The sequence below is a fragment of the Pelobates fuscus genome, chromosome 11, assembly GCF_036172605.1.
Source record: "Pelobates fuscus isolate aPelFus1 chromosome 11, aPelFus1.pri, whole genome shotgun sequence".
NCBI lineage: Eukaryota > Metazoa > Chordata > Amphibia > Anura > Pelobatidae > Pelobates > Pelobates fuscus.
In genome coordinates, this window is record NC_086327.1 from 88,370,878 (window position 1) to 88,394,230 (window position 23,353).

The 23,353-nt window shown below is 37.7% G+C and overlaps 1 protein-coding gene across 1 annotated transcript in view; it reads right to left on the minus strand.

The window, feature by feature from the left end:
- The window catches only part of MEGF6 (multiple EGF like domains 6), a 517,377-nt gene that overhangs the window by 407,907 nt on the left and 86,117 nt on the right, over positions 1-23,353 (minus strand). The window contains exon 4 of the mRNA XM_063435729.1: positions 12,470-12,508. Coding sequence (XP_063291799.1) covers positions 12,470-12,508 — 39 coding nt within the window. The remainder of the gene's footprint in view (positions 1-12,469; positions 12,509-23,353) is intronic.

Here is a 23,353-nt window from a genome sequence, read left to right on the forward strand (position 1 = left end):
ATAGGAGAAGGCTAAATTAAAATAGGCATTGGTTGCTGCCCAAACGTTTAACGATGTAACTAGCACTAGCTTCTATCAGGCCTGGCCATGTGTGATCTGTCTCTGGTCAATATATACACAACAGAACCATCATCCAACAGGGGGTGGCAGGATATACACATAGACTCTGTGTCTTTCATGGATATTGCATTATCTTGCTTTAGTTATTTCCCTTAATGTTTCACTTGAAGGTATAACCAATCTTATTCAGAATGCATGGAACATAACTAATCTGTTACAAGTTTTTAATTGAAATATCCTCTGTTTGCTTTACACAATCTCAGCCGGAATGTCATTATATATTTTAAACACATTATTTCATTACTTTTTTAATTTACTTTTTTCAATCTGTTGAATGATCAAAATTCAAATAACATACCAAATCAATTTTCTTTTCTTTATTTTATTTTTTTCATTTTTATTTCAAAGTGATTTTATGAGTAAGACTTTTTGTGGGATGACATCGCTCACTGAAGTCTTTACCATTTCTTTGCAGGAAAAAAAATAAATATCTGGTTTTATACAATTTTCGTGCTGGTTTAGTTGCCGAAAACTATTTATCAAAACGGAATGCATTTGGGATACACACACTTGAAAATAATCAAAATGAATGAAAAGAAACTAATTTATTTTCAGCTCTGATAGTAAAATGCTATTAATTCTAAACCACTACTTTCTTCTTAATAGAGGTTTAAATTGCCAGTATATTTATAAAAATATTTTTAAAATGGCACCCTTTTTTGTTTTATCAAGGTAGGGAATATTCTAATGGGTAATTTATGTCCCTGCATTAAGATGGTTCAATTCACCACCTGAAGGCAACGTGGGTCCCAGTGGAAAGATAACGTGTAATGTGAAATAATCTATAAAACTGTAGTAAAGTTTATTGCATGCCCATAAGCAGAAATGCATCAGCATACAAGACCGTAACAAGAATTCTACAGATCACAACAGAGGAATCCTGTGGCAAAAAGGCAGTCCAAATATAACATAACTTTGCTAATATCAGTGGCATTTGTTTCAATTTAATATTATATTTACCTGTTATAAATGTTTCATGATTTATTTTATCTCCCCTATAGACTATAACTGAAATTTAGACAATAAAAAATGATATGAGGCAGTTTGCAGCCCGTGACTTAAATGGGAACTGTTACCTTTTTGATATGTTGAAGAAACTTAAAATTATACTTTGGGACCTTTTAATGGTCAAGTCTTTAATTTAAAGGAGATTATATTTATTTTCTTTAATATATGTTTTATGATGTATGTTTCATTGCATAGGTCAAGTAAAACATACATGACATTGACAAAAACAATACTGGCAAAAAAGTTACATTTTGTTTGGGATATGTGAGCAAATTAGGTAAGGGTTCCATGACTACTGCTTGAATGTTTATGAACATGATGATCACTGCTGAGCATATTGTGACCTTCAAGTGGGTAACTAAATCTTCTCAGTCTCCTGTTTAACAGAGTGGTTCTAAATGTTAATGGTGTCCGGACATATTGATAAACAAATCAGGTATTGGTGGTGGAGGTTGTAATGATATCTATAATGGCAAGTTATCAAGGATTCCTAGGGTGGAATTCTTGGAAACCTATATTCAGGCCCACTCCCTTCTCTCGCTTGGTGAGTCAATGGGCTCAGTAGGGTCTGTACAGATGATGCTTGAAATGAACCATTATGCCAACACCCCACCAGTGCTTCTTCCATGAAGTTGGTGGATCTATCAGAGCAGCTTCTTCCAGGGTGACTGATGCAAGGTCCAGTAACCAGATCCACCCCTGAATACTAGCGTTTTGATTTCATCCTATGGCATCCCTTGATAACACTGCTTAAAAAAATAGTGATAGAGGGTAATTGACCCTTCTCTATATGGTGAATATTTTGCTTCTGTCAGGGTTCCGAACAGACAGGCCAACTACTGTTTGCAGAATACTCAGGAAACACAGCAGCTAAGGATAAAGGGCTTAAAACCAAATCACTACTGGCATTAAACCTCTGCAAGCTAACATGTATTACTACAGTATTTGCCACAGCTTAATGGAAATACAATTTTATATTAGCTCCCCTTTATGGATATCTGTGTTTCGGAGATATCCATAAATGGTAGCTTATCTAATTAAAAAAACAACAAACTCTAGATATCTTTTTTTAAAGCACATATTTTTCATGCTTATTGATAACCTAAAGAAATACTCCAGGCACCAATACCACTACAGTGAGCTGTAGTGGTTATGGTGTTTGGAGTGTTCCTTTAAAGAAGCATGGAAGTGGAACTACAACGTAGAGCTTGGATGATCAAAGGTTAGTCTTGATCTAAATACTTGCTACATTTTTGCATTCCATTTCCTGTACTCAAAAAAGGCCATTTTAGAACGTGTAGAATGTGTCATGCAAAAGATGAGTACGTGCTTATTTTTACAACCAGTTGACATTTTCATGATGAGTGCTATCCTTGAACAATGTAACTGTGATTTCTACACCTATTTTCTTCCTTTATCGTGTGAAAAATGTGCAGAAAGCACTGAACGACAGTTCCCAGTAACCCTGTTATAGGCAGAACTTAGGCCATGCTAGTTAGCCCTTCCTGCCCTACCATTTAACCCTTGCAGTGCTAGGTTTACCATATTTAACACTTCAGAATCCAGGGATCCAGCCTGGAACCCCCCTTAATAAAACAAAATATCCGTGTTTAGTGCTGTTTCTTTCAGTGAGAGACAGTCAGCTTTACTTGAAATTGGACAGATAAAATAGAAAGGTGAACAGCGCTAAAGATCAGAAATTGTACTAGACCATGTGGCGTATTTTACTCTTGTTTTTCATATAACGAATACTTACACCTATAAACTCACCAACGATCTGGAACCTCAAGAAATCCATAGACGGGGATTATTCCGTCCAAGCTCTTAACACCGAGCTGATATAGCTCCTCAAAGTGTGAGTGTGAATATAACACCTTTGTTCTTGTGGAATTATATCGTTCATACATACTGTACCATTATTTGTATCTTTGTTTCTCCTTTTTTTAAGTTACTCCGCTGGCCAGTATTTCTACTAAACGTATGTACAATTTCTGATCTTTAGCGCTGTTCACCTTTCTATTTTATCTGTCCATTTATCACAAGGTAGAGGGAACACCTTGTTGGTGAACTGCTGCTCACCCTTGAGAAGAGAGCACTTATTACCCTTTTGCATTTGTTACTTGAAATTGGCCTAGCAGAAATGGTTGGGATCTCGTCTTGTTAAGCTGTTTGTTCCTTCCTGTGGATAGAAGAAATTTGGATTTCTAGCGCTTGTGCAATGGCTGCTCGGACTTCCCAAACTAGAGTCTCTTCCTTCTGGCTGGAGATAAATGTGAAAAGGTGATGTAGGGAAGCAGCGCCTTCAGTAATGTCCTCAAATCCAATTGAGTTTAGGGTGATATGAAAAGATCACAAGACAATAAAACGAAATCTAGCGCAGTATTTTCATTGCTTTCACCAGCAATAAAAATACTGCACTAGATTTGGTTGTTTCTTCCTGTCCTTTTTTGAAATGCACCCTGTCCAATAATTATTTTGAAAAGGATAATGTGGTGGTGTTTGTTTTTAAATCATTTTGGCTTCTATAAAATAATTTTTTTCTTAAATATAAATTGATGTTTTAACTGTATTTTATGTTTTTCATTTTTCATAGATCATTCACAAGAAGCCCCTGTAGGCTGACTTATTCGAAACATAGACCAGACAAGATTAGTCAGCATTCCGTTATTATTGGCTGAGAAGAGATGATCTCTAAAAGTGTCTTGACATTACAGCTTGATATATTCATTCCTGACAGGTCCCGGGATACAGCTTCTGTTTAAAGATTGAGTAACAATATATAGAAAGCTTGATCTTACCGAGGAACATTCTTTTCTCACCTGAGACTCAGTTTGAATTATTTTGGTGATATCTGCCAAATCTTTCCATGTAACGTATATTCTTTCAAAGTGTACATTTTAATCTGCAAAATATTTAAAACTTCTAAACTTCACAATGAGACTATACTTGGTTGTGTGAATCTACCAGACTTAATTAGTTTAGTCTTCAATTATATTTGTTGAATTACAGATTAAAGGTACACTATAGATAAAACGTACCATTTAGTGAATGAGCCCACAATGGCAAGGTAGCTTTGTAACTCAAGTGCATAATGGCGTTTTATTAGTTGCTGTTTAACCTTTTCAGTGCCAGTGGTAAAATCCTCTGAATTTAAAGTATCAGCCATGCCTGAATTCTAAATCCCATGTATTGATGGCTAGGCATGATATAGTGATGTTTAGCAGTACACACATTGTCGGGCTCTGATTCAACTAATAGAATTGGCATTTAGAGACAGACTGTGTAGCAACAAATCAATTTCTAATCCAATGCTGAGATCAAATGAATGATGTTATTTTACCTGTGTTATAATATCTCTGCACTCTGTACTGATACAGTCAGTGCTAGTACACCGAGTATCTTCTGGGGATTACGGCACAAGAAAACTGTTATTTATAACACAGTTACAAGTCCTATGTGTTTTTAAAGTCTGCCTGAGTTGTTGAGTGCAGAATGAAGAAGCATCGAAAGAGTGAAGTCTTGGGGGTATGTATGGGGTAAGGACCACACTGCCTCAAAATACTTTAGTAAAATACAGCTCCTGTGAAGACTGGTCCTCAAGGGCAGGAAGGGGTGCCCTCCACCACCACCACCACCAGAGAAAGAAAAAAAATGAATGGCATTGTAAAGACTACTGATAAGTGTGTCTGTCATGATCATATCTGCAGTTTCCATCCTTCCTTTTCCATCCTTCGAAATGCAGTTGGCTTTGAACAGGTCATGGCATCTCATGGGTTAAATGTTCAGAGTCCAACAAATCAGGGGGGTTGGTGCCCCATCATTCTTAAACTTCACCAGCCACCACTATACAGATCTGCACTCTTGTTTCAAATGAAATAACTAATTATGCACATTTCATTGGGCTCCCGGTGTTTATGATAGATCTCTTGGCTTTCTTATAGTATAAATACTGTATAGGGGAAATTACAAAACATCTACAAGTGGAAGGAGAAAAAAAATCCATATATAGAGTAGCACAGTTTAAATGTAAGTGCAAGGAATGGTGAATGGTTGCACTCACTAGATCATGAATAATTTCAGGCATTTCTCAGATACTTGAGTTTTGGCGATTTCCTCGATGTAGCGTTGAGTGGGTATGTGTGGAAAAAGGACACAAAATATGTGGCAATATATCAAAAGTAAAATTTATTAGTAAAAACTTACAATTAGGACAAAACAAATGAACCCATCAGTGGGAACCGGAAACACCCCTGCACATCAGCACTTTTGCATCTAATGAAGGGGTGTTTCCTGGCAGTGTAGTGTACCTTTAGGGTGAATAATTAACTTGCACATATATAGTGCTCTGATACAGTATACTATCTAAATAAACATGTGTACTTGGTTAGAGGATTATAACTGTTAAAAAGAAACATTGCATAAATAAATTCAACCCAAACCCACAGAAGCAGGCTAGACCTTCACAATCTCGATTCTCTGTCTTGGTTAATGAGTAGACAAGGTCATAAGTCAAGTAGCATTTTTATAACAAACGCAGGTTAGTACAAGCTCAGGAAAAGCTCAGTCTTTTGACATCACTGCAAGTCTTCCAACAAATGTAACTCTTTGTGTGCCAACGGCCCACCACAGAACCAAGGTTATTAAAGTGAAAATATCAGTCACAAATAGGGTTATCGTAAGGTTCTCTTTGACTAACTAATTACATTTTAGTCCATATATGTTGCTATCAAAATACTTCAGGCATGTATATTTTGAAAGAAACACATACCTGGATCTTTCTGGATCCATTCTCATCCTGTCTGTGCAAAAAGTTGAACTGCCTTTATTGGAAAGTATGAATTAGGGGACAAGAATGGGGCATCCCAAAAGGGGACACACCTAAAATGGCACTCTTGAGGAATAGTGGAATAATTAAAAGTGGTTGGTCTGCTTCAATGAAGGTGTGTCGCTTGCATCTAGGCAGATAGCATCTGGACTGGCCAGCCCTACTCAGAGATCCCCATGCACAGAGCACTGTTGAAGCACACTTGTATGGGCTCATTACTCTGAGTCTAATTTGCATAGTAAGTGCAAGTCTTGGTGATTTGAGTCTAGTATCCCCAGAAGCCATTCCGGATTTCAGTTTGATACATTTTGGACTTTGGTGAATAACCCAGTTTCATTTAACATTTACTATTCCCTTGTCAGTTCTCCAAATTCTCCATTCACTAAATAAAGCCTTAGTGTACAAATTGCTTTTATACTAAGACGTCTCTGTGTTTAGGCACTAGAACCACTTTAAATTAGGTTTACCTCTTCCAACTTCAGGATTAGTTTACACAGTTTGAAGATAGCATAACAATGGAGAAAAAGTCATTCTTCTAAAATTATATGGTAGCCAGGAGAAACCTTACTCTACACATAATTTGAGAACAACAGGCATTCAATTCCCCCTTTTTATCTCTTTATCAAGGTGCTAAAATCAATTGCTCAAGCTGTTTGGAAAATAACTACTTATACCTGTTACGGCGATAGTGCACACTAACTATGCAATGTCTGAAAAAGAAAGTGTGTAATGTCTGTGTGTTAACGCAGCATGACTGCTGTTTTATGGCTTTTACTGCTAGAACATTAAAACAGCAGACTCTGGTTCCACTGCGTGTTATAACACACAGTAGCAACATTTACACAATAACAACATTGCACTGCTACATGGTGCGCAGAGTCTGTTCGTGGTTAGCCTCGTCACTGCGGAGACTTGTGGACTACTTTTCCCAGGATGCTCAGCCAGCCTGAAGCTGGCTGAGGATTGTGGGAAACCTAGATGACAAACCTCTGCAGTGCAAGGTTAGTAATGGCTGCACCAGGCACAGTGTCAGAGAGAGCATTGTCACTATCAGAGGAGCTGGAACAGTGTCAAGACACTTCTGCAACCAGATGGAATGTTAATGGGCAGAAGCAGCAGGGAGAGAGGAGGGGGTGAATAGCCAGTTCTGATAGAGTAACTCCTATCTGGCTTAGGATCAGGGAAATCTTACTGACATTCTGCATTAAATATAAATTACAGGCTAACCTGCCTATTTTTAAAAGAAAAAGGACACAATTTTAGTTATGGTTTAAGAGTAAAATGACTATTGTAAATTTATAAGTGTGTGTGTGTGTGTGTGTGTGTGTATCTATGTTTAATTTATTGTAATACAAAATGTAAAGTGAGCATTAAAATGCAAAGACAATACAATGTTAAAAATAAAACAAGATGGTCCTCACATTTGAAGCTCTTGCATTTGATACTCACATTTAAAGCTCTAGCTCAAGTCTGTGACGGACCTTCATGTCACCTAATCCCAGTACTGGCCTCCCCAACTCTCACACTGTGACAATAGACAATATTCACTGTGTGTTGACTTTCCATGCCGTGTCTCCCAAGCCAACTAGACTTGTTCTTGGCCCCAGAAGCAGCCTTTACTGGCCAGAAAGCCAGGAAGACACAGTGCGCCATACCAGGAGTAACTCTGAACCCTAGAGCAGATCTCGGAGTCGCTGTGGTCCGCTGAAAATTTCAGTCAGAGCACTCTTAACCAGTAAACAGGGCGCTTTTTTGATAGAGGGATTGATGACGCATCCAATGACACCAAGAATTTGGGGGAGCTTCATGTACCCAGTGAAAGCGCTATGGTTTTAGGTGACCGGAGATCTCTACCCAGTACTCTGGAGCCCTGTGCTGGAGGCTAGCAACGTCCCGCTGAACTTTGGACTACCGTCTAACTTAGGCTAGATATGTCTGATCCAGGTGCTTTTTGGACAGATTGGGCGCTTCAAAGAGACCTTTCCGAGGATGTATGGTATGTGGGGCTGCTTCACTGTATTCTTTGTGTTTTGGGGGATTTTAGGTATTCAGTTTTCTGTGTCTGAGAGATAATTAGTTTACCCGACAGCTGAGTCACTTATGTCCCAGTATTAGAAAAAGTGTCCAGGCACTCCAATGTCTTCAGGCACCTTTATTAGAACATGTGGAACACTGCAACGTTTCGACTCCCAATGGAGTCGTTGTTAAGCTTTGATTACACACATAGCCTTGAATAGTCTTCTCTCTTGCCACTACTAATAAAATGTTAGTTTCTCATTAAAACACACTTTTTGCACCTCATCTTTACTTATATTAACTATGCCTCTGTGTTATGTTGAGTTCTACAAAAATGTGATAACTTTTATATTAATTAATTTTGGTCAAGTGACTATGACATCACATGGCTGTTAATTTCAAATTTTACAATCCCATTTCAGCAGCACAGGTCCCCTCCTTTCTGTAAACACTTATGATAAAGTCAGATTCTGGAGAAACGCGTTAAGTGTACTGAAATATTGTTTTTATTTACTTTGAATTATTTTATATCTTTATTTGATTTGTTTTTATTAATAAAAAGTACTTTTTAATTTGACCTGACTATTTTGCTGCTCGATTCCTGGTCTACATACCCTTGGTGTAGATAAGAACCACCTACACCTATGGGACTGAGAAAACATAATTTTGCTTTACCCCATGTGAGTAGCTGATTTTTTGGTCTGCACTATTATTGTTTTATAGATATATATATATATATATATATATATATATATATATATATATATATATATATATATATATATCTACATACATACTAGGAGCCATTACTGGGGTTCCATAATATATGATTGTACATTTTTATACCTTCTTACTCTCAGCTTAACATACTGCACTATACTATTTTATTGTGAGAATATAAGAGAATAAGAGAATATAAGAGAATACCTGCTACCATAAGGACTGCCTGCCGAACTAAAACTACACTATACCCTTAGGTGGAGATCATTCAATCTGGAGCTTGAATCTAAGCTCCTAAAAAGTATGAGTGCACATTTGATCTACCTCATTGATCTACCTCATCAAGAGATTTTAACTTGCTACAATATCAGTTCCTGCTATGTCTCTTTTTTTTGTTGTTACACATATCTCTTAAGGACATCTCAGGTGCTACACCAACCACTCTGCTTTATCTGACTTTAACACCAGATTTGGTGGTTACACTGTCCCATTGAACTATACCAGTATTTTACAAGCGCTGAATTTCCTGTTTTTACCAGGATGGCAAATATTGTCTGAGATTGCTAGTTGAATACTGAAAAGAGCCACCTAGCTTCTCCTGCGGAGAAGACTGGTTGAGGCACAGGCACTTTGCGTTTCTAGCTAATTTGTCAAAACATTCTTAAACAGTTTGACTACTTACATTAAGGGCTCTGGGGAAGCCCTGGTTCCAGAACTACTACAGTGCACTATAGTGGTTATGTTACTTAGAATGTTCTTTTAAATGTCACAAACATTGTGCTAAAAGAGCGAATTACCATCTATTTTTAAATAAAAGTTCAGAGACCTTAATTTGTTTTAATTTGTGAAAATATCGGTCTTAATTTAGAGTTCGACTTCTTTAATTTTTTTGTAGCAATTTTTAAGAAGTAGTTATTTTTTTAAATATATATATTATATACATATATATATTTTTTATATATATCATTGTTCCTCCGATGTATAATAACACCCATTCCTAACTATTATCCTCCCCCAGGTGAAACTAACCACCTGAGAAATGTACAGCTACATATTTTACTTTATTACTACTTTAGTACATTTGTAAATAACTGTATATTACTATTTCTACATATACAGTCCCTTGTGACCATATTTTAACTTAATTGCATCATCAGACATCTTTATTTATTTCCATGCCTTTTATATGTATTTTGTGTATATATTCTCATTTTATATATATATACTTTATTTATATTTTTTATGGTATTTATTCTTTGTATATGCCTATTATTGACATGTATACTGTATACCACCATTCTGATACTATGTATCCATTTCTTTCCATGAATACAAGTGTCTAGTACATTCCTTCTATACATGTTGCCCGGCTTCATAATGGCCGCCAGGATACTTCCGGTATACCAAGAATATTGCCGCGAATGGAACGTTAAGTCATTTCCGCCCTAACTTTTCTCCCATTCCGGACTTATGTTGCAAAAGCACATCTATTACAAGCTTCTATGGCATTGTAAATATCAACCTGTATGATTGATATCTCTTCTCCTTTACAATTAAGACTTTATAAGTACGGCGGGATTCGCATGTGTTCCAAGCTGGAACACATCATATTACCAAAATGGCTACACGTCGCGTCACTTCCGGTATGACGCGTGCGTTTCGCCATGGAGACAGGAAACAGTAATTAACACACCAGGAAGTGATTTTCAGCAATAGACTGCTTATATAAACAATACTTGAAGATGATGAGACCACACTTCTGAAGAAGCCTTTGAAGAGGCGAAACGCGTAAAGTGGACTCTTATAATTCATTTTTATTGCTCTTATCCTTTTTTTATGTTTGGTTTAATAAATAGTGTATTTTATATTTATATTTTACGCCTTTTAAATTTTTCCAAACAACACTTCCTGGTTCCAGCTTCATCCTTGGGTGGGGATTATACCACCAACGCCAGTTATACTAGAGCAAGTTCTGCTCTAGTAAATGTGAGTAAAATACCATTCATTATTTTATTTGCACCTTAGTATACTTATTTCACCATTGGAGTATTTTTTTATGCTTATCTCCACACATGCACCTTACACGACCACTCATTTGATTCATTTGGACATCTACATCTGCATATATCCTTAGACGGGGATTGTTCTGTCCAAGTGCTATCCCAGCTGAGCTCTGTTATAGCTCAAGCACATGTGAGTTCTATCACTATTGACTATACGCTACTTGCTGATTGTTTATACTATATTGCACTATTGTTTTTTTTCTGTTTTTTCCGAGGTTCAAAGTGTACATTACTTATATAAGATTGTGTACGCGGCTTCTTTCTTTCTTTTGTTTTACTTTGCGTTTCTAGCTAATTTGTCAAAACATTCTAAAACAGTTTGACTACTTACATTAAGGGCGCTGGGGCAGCCCTGGTTCCATAACTACTACAGTGCACTATAGTGGTTATGTTACTTAGAATGTTCTTTTAAAAATCATTTGCACAAGCATTGTGCTAAAAGAGCGAATTACCATCTATGGTTTAATAAAAGTTCAGAGACCTTAATTAGTTTTAATTTGTGAAAATATTTGATCTGTTATTTATCAATTACTCGTTAATTTGATATTTAACGTGGAAATATTCATTGTTTTTTGCACTTTAAGCGCATGCCTACAAAAATCTCAAGCAGCACCAATGAACAAATTCATCTTTATTTCTACATTTTTTAATTAGTCTTCAAACAAGTGTTATGTGAACCAGAAAATTCTGCAGACCCATGCTTTATATGGGGAAGATGTTATACAGAATTGGCATCTTGTTCTGCAATGTTACTCCCTGAATCATACTCATTAGAAATATATTTTTATAGCAAGAAATAAATCTTTCTTTGAACCAGAGAAAAATGTGTCAAATTAAAAACAAGCCACAGCTAAATATTTCAGCACTTTTCTGAGTAGTTTAAGATTATTTGGAAAGTTCTGTAATTATAAGGTGAAACACCCGAAGATTAACACATCCCGTTTAGAGGGACACGTTGAAAGGAATGGTAGGAGAGGCTGTACGTGGAAATTGCTGATCTCCTCATTCCCTGGCTGAGAGTGATATGGATGCCAGTTCAATTACACCTGCAGACATTTCACAGCCCTGTACCAGATTCCACTGATCCCTCTATCTTAATTTTGCAGGCAAACCCATATCATTTTTTCTAAGGGATTTATTCACTAGGTTGTGTATTGTGATCGACCAAAATAATGACAATGTGTTTTCATACAAGCAACATTTCAGCCTACCAATAGGTCTTTATTAAGCATGATAAATCTGCAACTTAATACCAATGTTGGGTTGACATAGTGGGCCCATTTGTGCACCCACACGTAGCCAGCAAGTAGGGCCTAAAATAAAATGTAATGAAGGGGACTAAATTTCCCTCCACCTGTACTCAGTTGGTGGAGACGCTAACTAATAAACTGTGGACATAATAACCCCCAGCTCCAACCATGGGTGGGGGTTGGGGATTTAAAAATTATAAAGGGGCAGACCACAATGAACTTTGTGTCCCTCCCAGTACACACCCATGGACAGTGGTTGTGGTTCTAAATAAATATAGAAAGGGGGTATGGACATGCCAGTGCCCAGCCTTTCCATTGTACTTAAGTGCCCCCTCGTTGAATATGTGTCCCCATGCACCTGGCCACAAAATAAAAAGTCTATCTACCCGCTTACCCTAATAATACACCCTACAGCCTTTGGGGGTACCAGTAAGTCTAAATCCTTGTATTAATACATTCATACTTACCATTAGATCTTTTGTTTTCTTCAAACTTCTTGTCTTCAGCTGAAAAAAAAAGAACCAAATAAAAAACCATGATGTCCCATTGCAACTTTAAAAATAAATAAGCTATAAAAAAATAACAAGGATCACAAAAAAAAACGAAACGATAATTATAGAGACTTAACGATAATGATACCTACAATACATTGGACTCTGATCCAACATTTAGACTTTTTCTCATTTTGAAGGCAGTGAAAGAGGAGGAGTGGGAGACAAATTGGCTGAATTGTTGGTCCCTCCTCTCATTATACCTATCTTCCACCATCTGCTCAAAATTCACAAGTCTCTTGTAACTCCACCAGGTAGGACCATAGTATCGGCATTGGATCTTTGAATGAAAGGTTGTCTGAACTAATTGATTTTCTTTTGCAGCTGTTGGTTGTCAGCCTTTTTAGATACCTTAGACACACCAAACATATTTTGTGCATTTTTGAGAATTTAACATGATGAAGGATTTAGTCGTTGTGACATAGGATGTCACATCACCATAATCGTGATTGCACACAAGCTGGGTTTGTAAGCTTTGGAATACCATTTAAAATCACTATAGTGGCTATGCATCATTCGATTAATTTTGGTGATTGTTAGGCCCTTATTGGAACACATTTTTTTAATATCAATCATGTATGCTACGTCCAGAGGAATGGGACTTAGATGGGTGCTAAATGTGCCCTTTCATACACCAATCTATACATGGGTGGGAAGAGACCCACATCTATGGAGATAGCAACCTTTTCTCATATATTATTATTTTGTGGATTTATCGATGAGTTGATCTTAATATGAGATGGAACTGAATAAAGTCTACAAGAATTCCACATGTATGTAAACAATAATGATTTAGGATTGCGGTTAACAATTAAATACAACACTGATTTGATCCATGTTTTTAGATGTGACATTGACTAAAAGTAATGATGGGGTACAGACTTCCACATATAGTAGGAACTCGGATGTTAATTTTGTTTTGAAGGCCACCAGCCATCACGCTTTTCACACAGTAAAAGGTATTCCCATTGGCGAATTTACTCGCCTGCTTGGAATTGCAACAGTGTCAGTTTATATTTGCTTCAAATTGAAGAGTTAAAAAGAAGGTAATTAATATGAAATATCCCGTATGGGCTTTAGAGAGAACATTTAATATAGTCAATAATAAAAATAGGAAGGCTCTACTAAAAAAAAAACATAATGAGAGAACAAAGATCTATTATTGGACAGTATCATGAGACAGTATACATTTCCACATCTTATAGTTGACACTTTAATGACATAAAGTGTATAGTTAAGAAAAATCTGCCCCTTCTGTATGGAGATTAAGTTATGATTCCAATAAAACCAGGTGATATTCATTTTGTGACAAAGAAGGCCACTACTACTAGCTAGTAGTTTAGAAAAAGATTTCCCCTTTAAATCGTCTATTTATTGGTGATGATATGCTAGTACATAGGTTGATTCCTGCCTTTGAGGATAAACATGAACATTTAAAGAAATAGAACAAATAAAAAAAGCGAGAAAAAAAAATGGAAGAAAAAAAGAAAATAATATATATATTTGGAGCTCACTTATGATTTTGAATTTACCCTCATGTCTTGTTGTGTACATATGTTTATATTACATTTTTGTGTATATATTTTGTATTAGGTTGTTATCTTTGTGTGTGCCTATGCTGCTTATGTCCATCATTATTATAAATTTCAAATCTTTTTGTTTGTATGCCATGCATTCAATATATGTGATTGTTTTGCTTATGTCTTTACGCTATTTAGTGGATATGCAGTTGGCCTTTGTTTTATTTTGAGGTTCTAGCTGCAGTGCTTGATTTTCAGGCACAACCCGTACAGTATATCTTTAGGTGCTCTGCATTATGTAGCTTGTGATTAGCATTGTGAGACTACAAGATGGCCAGTGGCTTTGCACTAAAAGTGGAGTTAGGTTAAAGTACAAGGGTACATTATTGTTATCTATGACTTTTCATGCCGCATGTTGCTCAATCAATTTTAATAACCATACGTGGGAGAATAGAGAAGATTCACTTTTTATTGTGAAATCAGTTCGTGGTTGTCCATTTATTTTGTGCATTAATTTGTGTGGTTAGAAAACCACATTCCATACATCTAAGAATTAGGGTTACAGCCGAAAACCAGGTATGAGCTGCCGGTGGATATAAGTCCTGTGTACATAAATGGCTGCAGCATCTATGGATAATTGATGATTATTATTGATTTGTAGATTGTTATAGTGAGGGGTATTAGGCCTCAATTTATGAACTGGAGCCGTCACCTGCTGACCAGGGGTGGGGGCTGAAGGGGTGGGACACTAAGTCCACTCGTTCATTTTAAATTTAGTTTCCACCTGCTGGCCACATATTTAATAGGAAATCTGCTGTGGGGGAGCTTCATTTTATTTAAAGTCCTACCATGGAAGGCTCAGGGCAGGGTTAATTAAACAGTCATCTGTCAACCACTTGTTCTTTAAATTGAACTATGTAACTAGTGACTGGGCTGCTCTTTTGGCTGGTCCCTGTTTAGCAGACATGTCCCCACTCACAGCATTGCAAGGGGGGGGGAGCATAGGGGAGGTATAATACCTCCAATTATACTAATGTGCAGATCATATTTTCCCACATATGCTTTAAACCATTTAATGTAGTGGCTGACCAAAAATGTACATTTTTTTTTTTTTATTTTTTTTTTTAAAGCACAGCCCTGCGGAGGTCTCCAGTTCAGTCGATATTTGGTTTTTCAAAATAATTTCAGCCGGACTTTGACTGGGTCACTTTAAGATATTCATGTTTCTTATTATTATACCATCCCAAAGTTCTTTTTTACTTGTAGTAGAATTGGTGCCCCTGCTGAAAGGAGAACTTTCAGCAGGGGCACCAGCTTTTCAGCTGTCAAAACAATGTTCTCCTACAGTATTACCATGTATTTCTTTAATTATCACAAGATTCCCAGTAGCAGCTAATGAAAAGCCCCTCCACAGCATGATGTTGTCATCACCATACTTGTTTGTTAAGCTCTGGTAGTGTTTCATTGGTGCCATATAAAGGACTTTGAAATGCAGCGAAACTGTTCTATCTTGGTCCCGACTGACCACAAAACATTTTCCCATATCTTTTTAGAAAATTCCAGACGAGCTTTCACATGGCTGGTTTAAAGTAATGGCTTCTTTATCGCCATTTTACAAGCCAGCTTGATGCAGAGCTCATAGAATTGTTGACTGGTTCACAATTAATCCAGTCTCAGCCACTGACCTCTGTAGCTCCATGAAAGTGACTGATAGCCTCTTCTTGGCTTCCTTCACAAGTCACCAACTTACTCAGTCACTGGTTATTTGAGGACAACCTTTTCTAAACAATCTACGCCGGTGTGACGTATCATTTTAAGATAATTGATCCAGTACTGTTAACTAGGGTTTCTAAACACTTTGATACTACTTTGTACCCTTTTCCCAACCAATCCATCTCACTGCTGTTGAATGTGCTTTCTTGTACATTGTCACAACTTTCCTTCAGCTCTGCAGCCTACCCAATGATCCTTATCCAGAGTAGAACTTTTATAAAGAGAAACATACTCATTACTTTAATGCCTCACAGGTAGAGGCAAATTGTTTGGTAACTGTATTGCCATTAGAGCTTATTTTTAATCTGTGTAAACATGGAGCAGAGGGACTGACAGTGTGTGTGTGTCTGTTATTTATAATGATAGAAACATAGAAACATAGAATGTGACGGCAGATAAGAACCATTCGGCCCATCTAGTCTGCCCAATTTTCTAAATACTTTCATTAGTCTCTGGCCTTATCTTATAGTTAGGATAGCCTTATGCCTATCCCACGCATGCTTAAACTCCTTTACTGTGTTAACCTCTACCACTTCAGCTGGAAGGCTATTCCATGCATCCACTACCCTCTCAGTAAAGTAATAGTAATAGGTTGTTTTCCTTTTCCAATCTTGTATTACTATTAAACTATGGGGAGCAGCAGCAGGAGTAATTAGAAACAAAGGAAAACACTTTCTCACAAATCCAGTCTGTAGAGTGAGTATTTTAAAAGCAGTGCCCTAACAGCACCAGCAATTTACTTTGAGAAAAAGGGGATATTTTTGAAGAATGAAATGTAACAATGGGTGAGTGGGCCATCAATTCCCCATTTACTTTTTTTTTTCTTCATTTTTTTTAAAGATCCTTTTTTTATTATTTAAATTCATCCTGCTGATACTCCCCCTTTTTACAAATGCTTTCATTATAGTGCTAGGTTTTAGACTGCTTGAATGAGTATTGCGGTGTGACTACTCCTGGTTCCTCCGCAGGCAAAGTTAGTATAAGCTGATAGGGTACTGCTGTTTTTCCATACTGAAGGGCAGCTATTCACACTACAGACTTATGTGCGAGAAAGATCTGTACTTTTCAGGGTAGCAGGAGTGAGTGGGTCATCAACTGTTCAGTGGCCATTCACATTTTCTAGAGAAAAAAAAAGTGGCCATCCTTCATTGTGGAAAGAATGTGATTTCATTAAGTGATCCATTACAAAAGAAACAGTGGTGTTAGTGTTGGTGGTGGTGAAAAGTAGAAAGAATAATGACTGTGGATGAGCTATTTTCATCCCTGGTGGCCGATGGTGTTACAACTGTATTCTTTGGATGAGGCGATTCAAAAGCCGATATAAATGGACTTGGCCAAGGTCGGTAAGGTACAGCAAGAGGAGAGTGCACACTAGCTGGAGAAAATACTAGTGAGTACTGTGATATGAACTGCAACAAGGAAGAGTCAATTAAAGTGGTGGAACGCAAATGGAACGTAAGCGCACCAAAATAGCGTCAGACAGAAATTAAAGCATTGAAGCCTGTACACAGTTAAAAGAGGGAGGAGAATTCTAATGAAGAATAACAGAACCACCTGTGTAGAATATTGGAATCAGGAAGGGATTGGTGGAGTAAGGGTCAAACCCCTTGGTAAACCTGTGGAACATTGGCACTGTGAGAAATGTCCCTTTTCAAGTGAGTTTGTCACGAGTTCCTGGAGGAGCCTGTTTGCCAGCTTCCTGCCCACAGACTATGGACCTTGTAAAATGTGACATAAAAGTCTCCGATATAAAAGTTAATGTACTTGGACTATATGGTTCAGGAACTGAACAGCCGCATGAACCTGAGACCACCCTGGAGCTTGTTAAGCCTAATTGCTACTTTGTAACAATTTCCACCTCAGTATTCTAACAGTTTGTCTGGGTGGCCGCAATCCCTATGGATGACCATGAGGTGGCGGCCATCTTGTTCGCATGAGCGCATGGAGCGGTGTTTGATCGTCGAGTTCATGGAACTATTTTTGGATACTGAAACTCCCGAACACCGCTGGACTTCCATGATCGCCTGCGTTCGGTTCGATAACACTTAGAAAGACACTGTTCGGTGGAAAGGTTCCCACGAACAAGGGGAACAAGCTCCAGGGTAAGACTATTGACTTGATTCTCTGGAACTGTTTAGGGCATGGGACCATGTGTGCGGTCGGTCAAACAAATGACTTCCAGGAAATTCCTGAACCCCTGAACTGATCTGGGTGACTTTTTGATGTGTTGGTCACCAAGATCAGGGCTATTAGGGGATGTAACTTTTGTGGGTTTGTTATGTACTTTAGGGTACATTTGGGGTGTTTGGGAAAAAGTGTGTTTTTTTCTGTGATTGGAGGTAATTGGATTAGATCAGTACAGTTCCTGATCCAATTATCTCCCAGGCACAGAGGAGGGATTTAGAAAGAAAAATTATAGGTCGTGCCACAAAAACCAGTAAAAAGATATGATAAAACCAATAATAGATAATAAAAATGATGAGGATATATCACACCACAATAGACTGTAGGGTAATAAAAATACAATAATGTACTTACATACAGGGAGTGCAGAATTATTAGGCAAGTTGTATTTTTGAGGATTAATTTTATTATTGAACAACAACCATGTTCTCAATGAACCCAAAAAACTCATTAATATCAAAGCTGAATATTTTTGGAAGTAGTTTTTAGTTTGTTTTTAGTTATAGCTATTTTAGGGGGATATCTGTGTGTGCAGGTGACTATTACTGTGCATAATTATTAGGCAACTTAACAAAAAACAAATATATACCCATTTCAATTATTTATTTTTACCAGTGAAACCAATATAACATCTCAACATTCACAAATATACATTTCTGACATTCGAAAACATAACAAAAACAAATCAGTGACCAATATAGCCACCTTTCTTTGCAAGGACACTCAAAAGCCTGCCATCCATGGATTCTGTCAGTGTTTTGATCTGTTCACCATTAACATTGTGTGCAGCAGCAACCACAGCCTCCCAGACACTGTTCAGAGAGGTATACTGTTTTCCCTCCTTGTAAATCTCACATTTGATGATGGACCACAGGTTCTCAATGGGGTTCAGATCAGGTGAACAAGGAGGCCATGTCATTAGATTTTCTTCTTTTATACCCTTTCTTGCCAGCCACGCTGTGGAGTACTTGGACGCGTGTGATGGAGCATTGTCCTGCATGAAAATCATGTTTTTCTTGAAGGATGCAGACTTCTTCCTGTACCACTGCTTGAAGAAGGTTTCTTCCAGAAACTGGCAGTAGGACTGGGAGTTGAGCTTGACTCCATCCTCAACCCGAAAAGGCCCCACAAGCTCATCTTTGATGATACCAGCCCAAACCAGTACTCCACCTCCACCTTGCTGGCGTCTGAGTCGGACTGGAGCTCTCTGCCCTTTACCAATCCATCCATCTGGCCCATCAAGACTCACTCTCATTTCATCAGTCCATAAAAAAATCTTGAGATATTTCTTGGCCCAGTCTTGACGTTTCAGCTTGTGTGTCTTGTTCAGTGGTGGTCGTCTTTCAGCCTTTCTTACCTTGGCCATGTCTCTGAGTATTGCACACCTTGTGCTTTTGGGCACTCCAGTGATGTTGCAGCTCTGAAATATGGCCAAACTGGTGGCAAGTGGCATCTTGGCAGCTGCACGCTTGACTTTTCTCAGTTCATGGGCAGTTATTTTGCGCCTTGGTTTCTCCACACGCTTCTTGCGACCCTGTTGACTATTTTGAATGAAACGCTTGATTGTTCGATGATCACGCTTCAGAAGCTTTGCAATTTTAAGAGTGCTGCATCCCTCTGCAAGATATCTCACTATTTTTGACTTTTCTGAGCCTGTCAAGTCCTTCTTTTGACCCATTTTGCCAAAGGAAAGGAAGTTGCCTAATAATTATACACACCTGATATAGGGTGTTGATGTCATTAGACCACACCCCTTCTCATTACAGAGATGCACATCACCTAATATGCTTAATTGGTAGTAGGCTTTCGAGCCCATACAGCTTGGAGTAAGACAACATGCATAAAGAGGATGATGTGGTCAAAATACTCATTTGCCTAATAATTCTGCACTCCCTGTATATCAATATAAGGTAAAATATATAATAGTCTCGATAGAAATGGGCAGATAGAAAACCAGGTCCACTTGCAGAAACTTGAGTGTGATGTAGGTCTATATAGATTGTAGATCTGGAAGTGGTCGGGTTCTCTTGATCCAGGTAGAGATATGTAAATATAAAAGGAAAATTCCAATAGTGCAGACTGCAACTGAAAGTCAGGTGGAAAACGGAAAATAAACTTCACAGCAGGATAGTATTTGAACTCACCTATTGGAGAGCTAGAACTAGCTCAGGTATGACTGGCATTCAGTGGTGTCGATCCACCACTGGTAGGATATGGGTGTTGGTAAGCAGAGGAGGTCCTCAGTAAAAAAAAAAACAGAGCTTCTGAGATGCAGAAGATGCCAGCAGCAGTGCTGAAAGATTAACACTGCATGGCCAGTGATGATGGACACTGCGAGGCATTGTCACCCCATCAGACATGACATCTTTCGGAGACCTCCCCTGCCTCTACTATTTTAGCAGATTTCCGCTTAATCACAGCAGACCTCCACTATGAAATCCAAACCCTAGGTAAGAGGACCGAGCGTCTAGAAACCACACTATATGAGCTTTGCACTGCTCACAACACAGTAGTGGACAAGGTACAGTACCTGACCTCGGAGCATGATACGATTCTCTAAAAATCTCTCTAAATAGATCTTGCCGAAATAACATCAGTATCCGCAATATACCATACGATTCTCCAATCTAAAATATATTTACCTTAGACATGTTGACACTGACACACACACACAAACATACACGTACAAGTCATAATTTCCATTATTATTATTTCCTAAATACGAGGAACACATGATAGGTCTCAACAGCCTCAGATGAAGGAAAAATGGAAATCAGATTATCAGTCATTCACAAGAAGTAGATAAAAATAAATCACAAATCAGTAAAATAATTTGATCTAAACCAGTGAAATAAAATGTGTGTAACTGTGTAACCACTATCTCACTAGGATCCGTGACACTGGATATCTCCGACTCAAAGTTGATTTAAGTGGCAATGGCTGTAGCTAGACAAGAGGAATGATTTTTACTGATCACACTCGTAAAAAACAAACAAACAAGAATTGTCTTTCTACAAAAAAGACTTGTCGCACTCAAAATTAGTGAATCAAAGTTGGTGTGAGAGGCAATGGCACAGCAGTAACCTAACCCAGTCTCACACTAGGATCAGTTAAACAATTAAGCATGCTACCAAAATGGGTGTAAGTGGCACTGACCAGCCTCACACTGGAACTAATGACCAAGGCTATCTTCCACTTAAATTTAATGCACGTGGCACTGGCAATAGCTAGACAAGAGGAACTTTTTTCTTTTTTTTTTTTTTCTTTACTGAGCACACATACAAAAAATAATTTATTTCTACAAACAGTTAAGAAAAACCTGTCTAACTCTAAATCAGTGAATTAAAGTTAATGTAAGTGCCACTGGCAGTAGATCTGTAGATACACCAGTAACCTAAACACTTGGATAAATGGTATGGGCTCCCACTCCAAGTTTAAAAACAGGCAATCACTGTCTGTCTGTCTGTCTCCCTCAATAGCTGAATGCAAAGTGTCTAGAAAACTCCTGCTTGAAGTACATTTTGTCCTTCGCTTGATTGGACAAGAGGTAGAGCCCACATCATTTTGCCCATCATGCCAAGCTAAGTCCCCACCGCTGGCCTCTCTATTCCATTGCCCATTTTTTGGCATCAGGCACATCTTCCATTTTTTGCCGTTAGAAATCGAACTCTGAATCACAGATCAAACGAACATACTCATCTATTGCGCAAGTTTTATATTTCCGTTATACATGGGTATGGTTCTTGGAACAAGTGTACTGATACCAGCTTTCTGCTACTGGATTTGCCTTCTGCCCCCACAATAAAAAAAAAATCTAAAGCAATTGTCCTTTCGCCCCTTGGGTAAATACCATTCCAAAGTGGGAGCAAATCTTCAAGGCTTACAAAAGTAACAGAGTTGATGGTACAGATTGAAGTATAGAATGGCGAACAGACCAATACAATTCTCAAATATTTGCTCTTTGTAGTGTTTCTATAGAAATAGAGATAACAATACTACATTCATCCTAACGAACATGCCAGTTCATGTAATATATATGGAAGTGACAAGCTGAGAAGGATTCTTATAGAACAATGTTGTCTGGCATTGCGGATACTGTGCCAAGGTTACCCTTCACTGCTACAGATGCTGTAACATCCTTTGTAAGGGAGATTAGGCATATTCAATTATAGTAAATCTTACTGACGGAACTTTTACTGTGACACATGAGGGTCTTTATATCAAAGAAAAAAAAGGCAATAATATAATATGCCACTTTGATTTTTTTTTGGTAGAATAACATAATTTAGTGGACATAGCCCACTCTGTCTGTTTAAAGGATGCAAGTTGATGATTAAAAAAAAAAAAAAAAAAGATACAGAAACAAAATTCATTTTGACGATTCCTTTATTGGAAGCAGCACAACATCTGTTTTACCTTTATAATACAAGAACATTCTGATTTCAGCATAGACACACGACGTGAGATATGACAAGTAAATGATTCTTGTGAAGAATACAATGTAATGCTCCAGGCATTAACTCAACCTTGGTACACAAAGGATAAACAGATCTGTAATGCTAGTTCCTCTTTTGAGAGGTGCATGGTGTCTCCGTCGAGCTGCAAACCTTGAATTATATTTGTTCTGTGACAGAGTTTACGTTTAACTAGTTCAACTTCAAATTATGTCGTTGCAATCAACACAAACCACAAAAACTAATTCAAGTATAAATAATTAATACAAAATAATAACAAATAATAACATGATTTAATAACTTCTTATTGTTAAAATGTTAACATGTTATGATAGAAACATTCAAATACATAAAGGGAATCAACACAGTAAAGGAGGAGACTATATTTAAAAGAAGAAAAACTACCACAACAAGAGGACATAGTCTTAAATTAGAGGGACAAAGGTTTAAAAATAATATCCGGAAGTATTATTTTACTGAGAGGGTAGTAGATGCATGGAATAGCCTTCCAGCTGAAGCGGTAGAGGTTAACACAGTAAAGGAGTTTAAGCATGCGTGGGATAGGCATAAGGCTATCCTAACTATAAGATAAGGCCAGGGACTAATTAAAGTATTTAGAAAATTGGGCAGACTAGATAGGCCGAATGGTTCTTATCTGCCGTCACATTCTATGTTTCTATGTTTCTATGTTACACAGTGTGTGGCTGTTGTTAGCCTGGGAAGACTGACAAGTCACTTTGCAGGGATCCTGAACAATAAATAATCAAGGGCCCCAACCAGTCATCCTTATCCAGATGACTATATTCAGCTACATACTCCAATACAGGACCGCACTCAACAAAATGAGAGCATTCAGCTTACGATCTTAG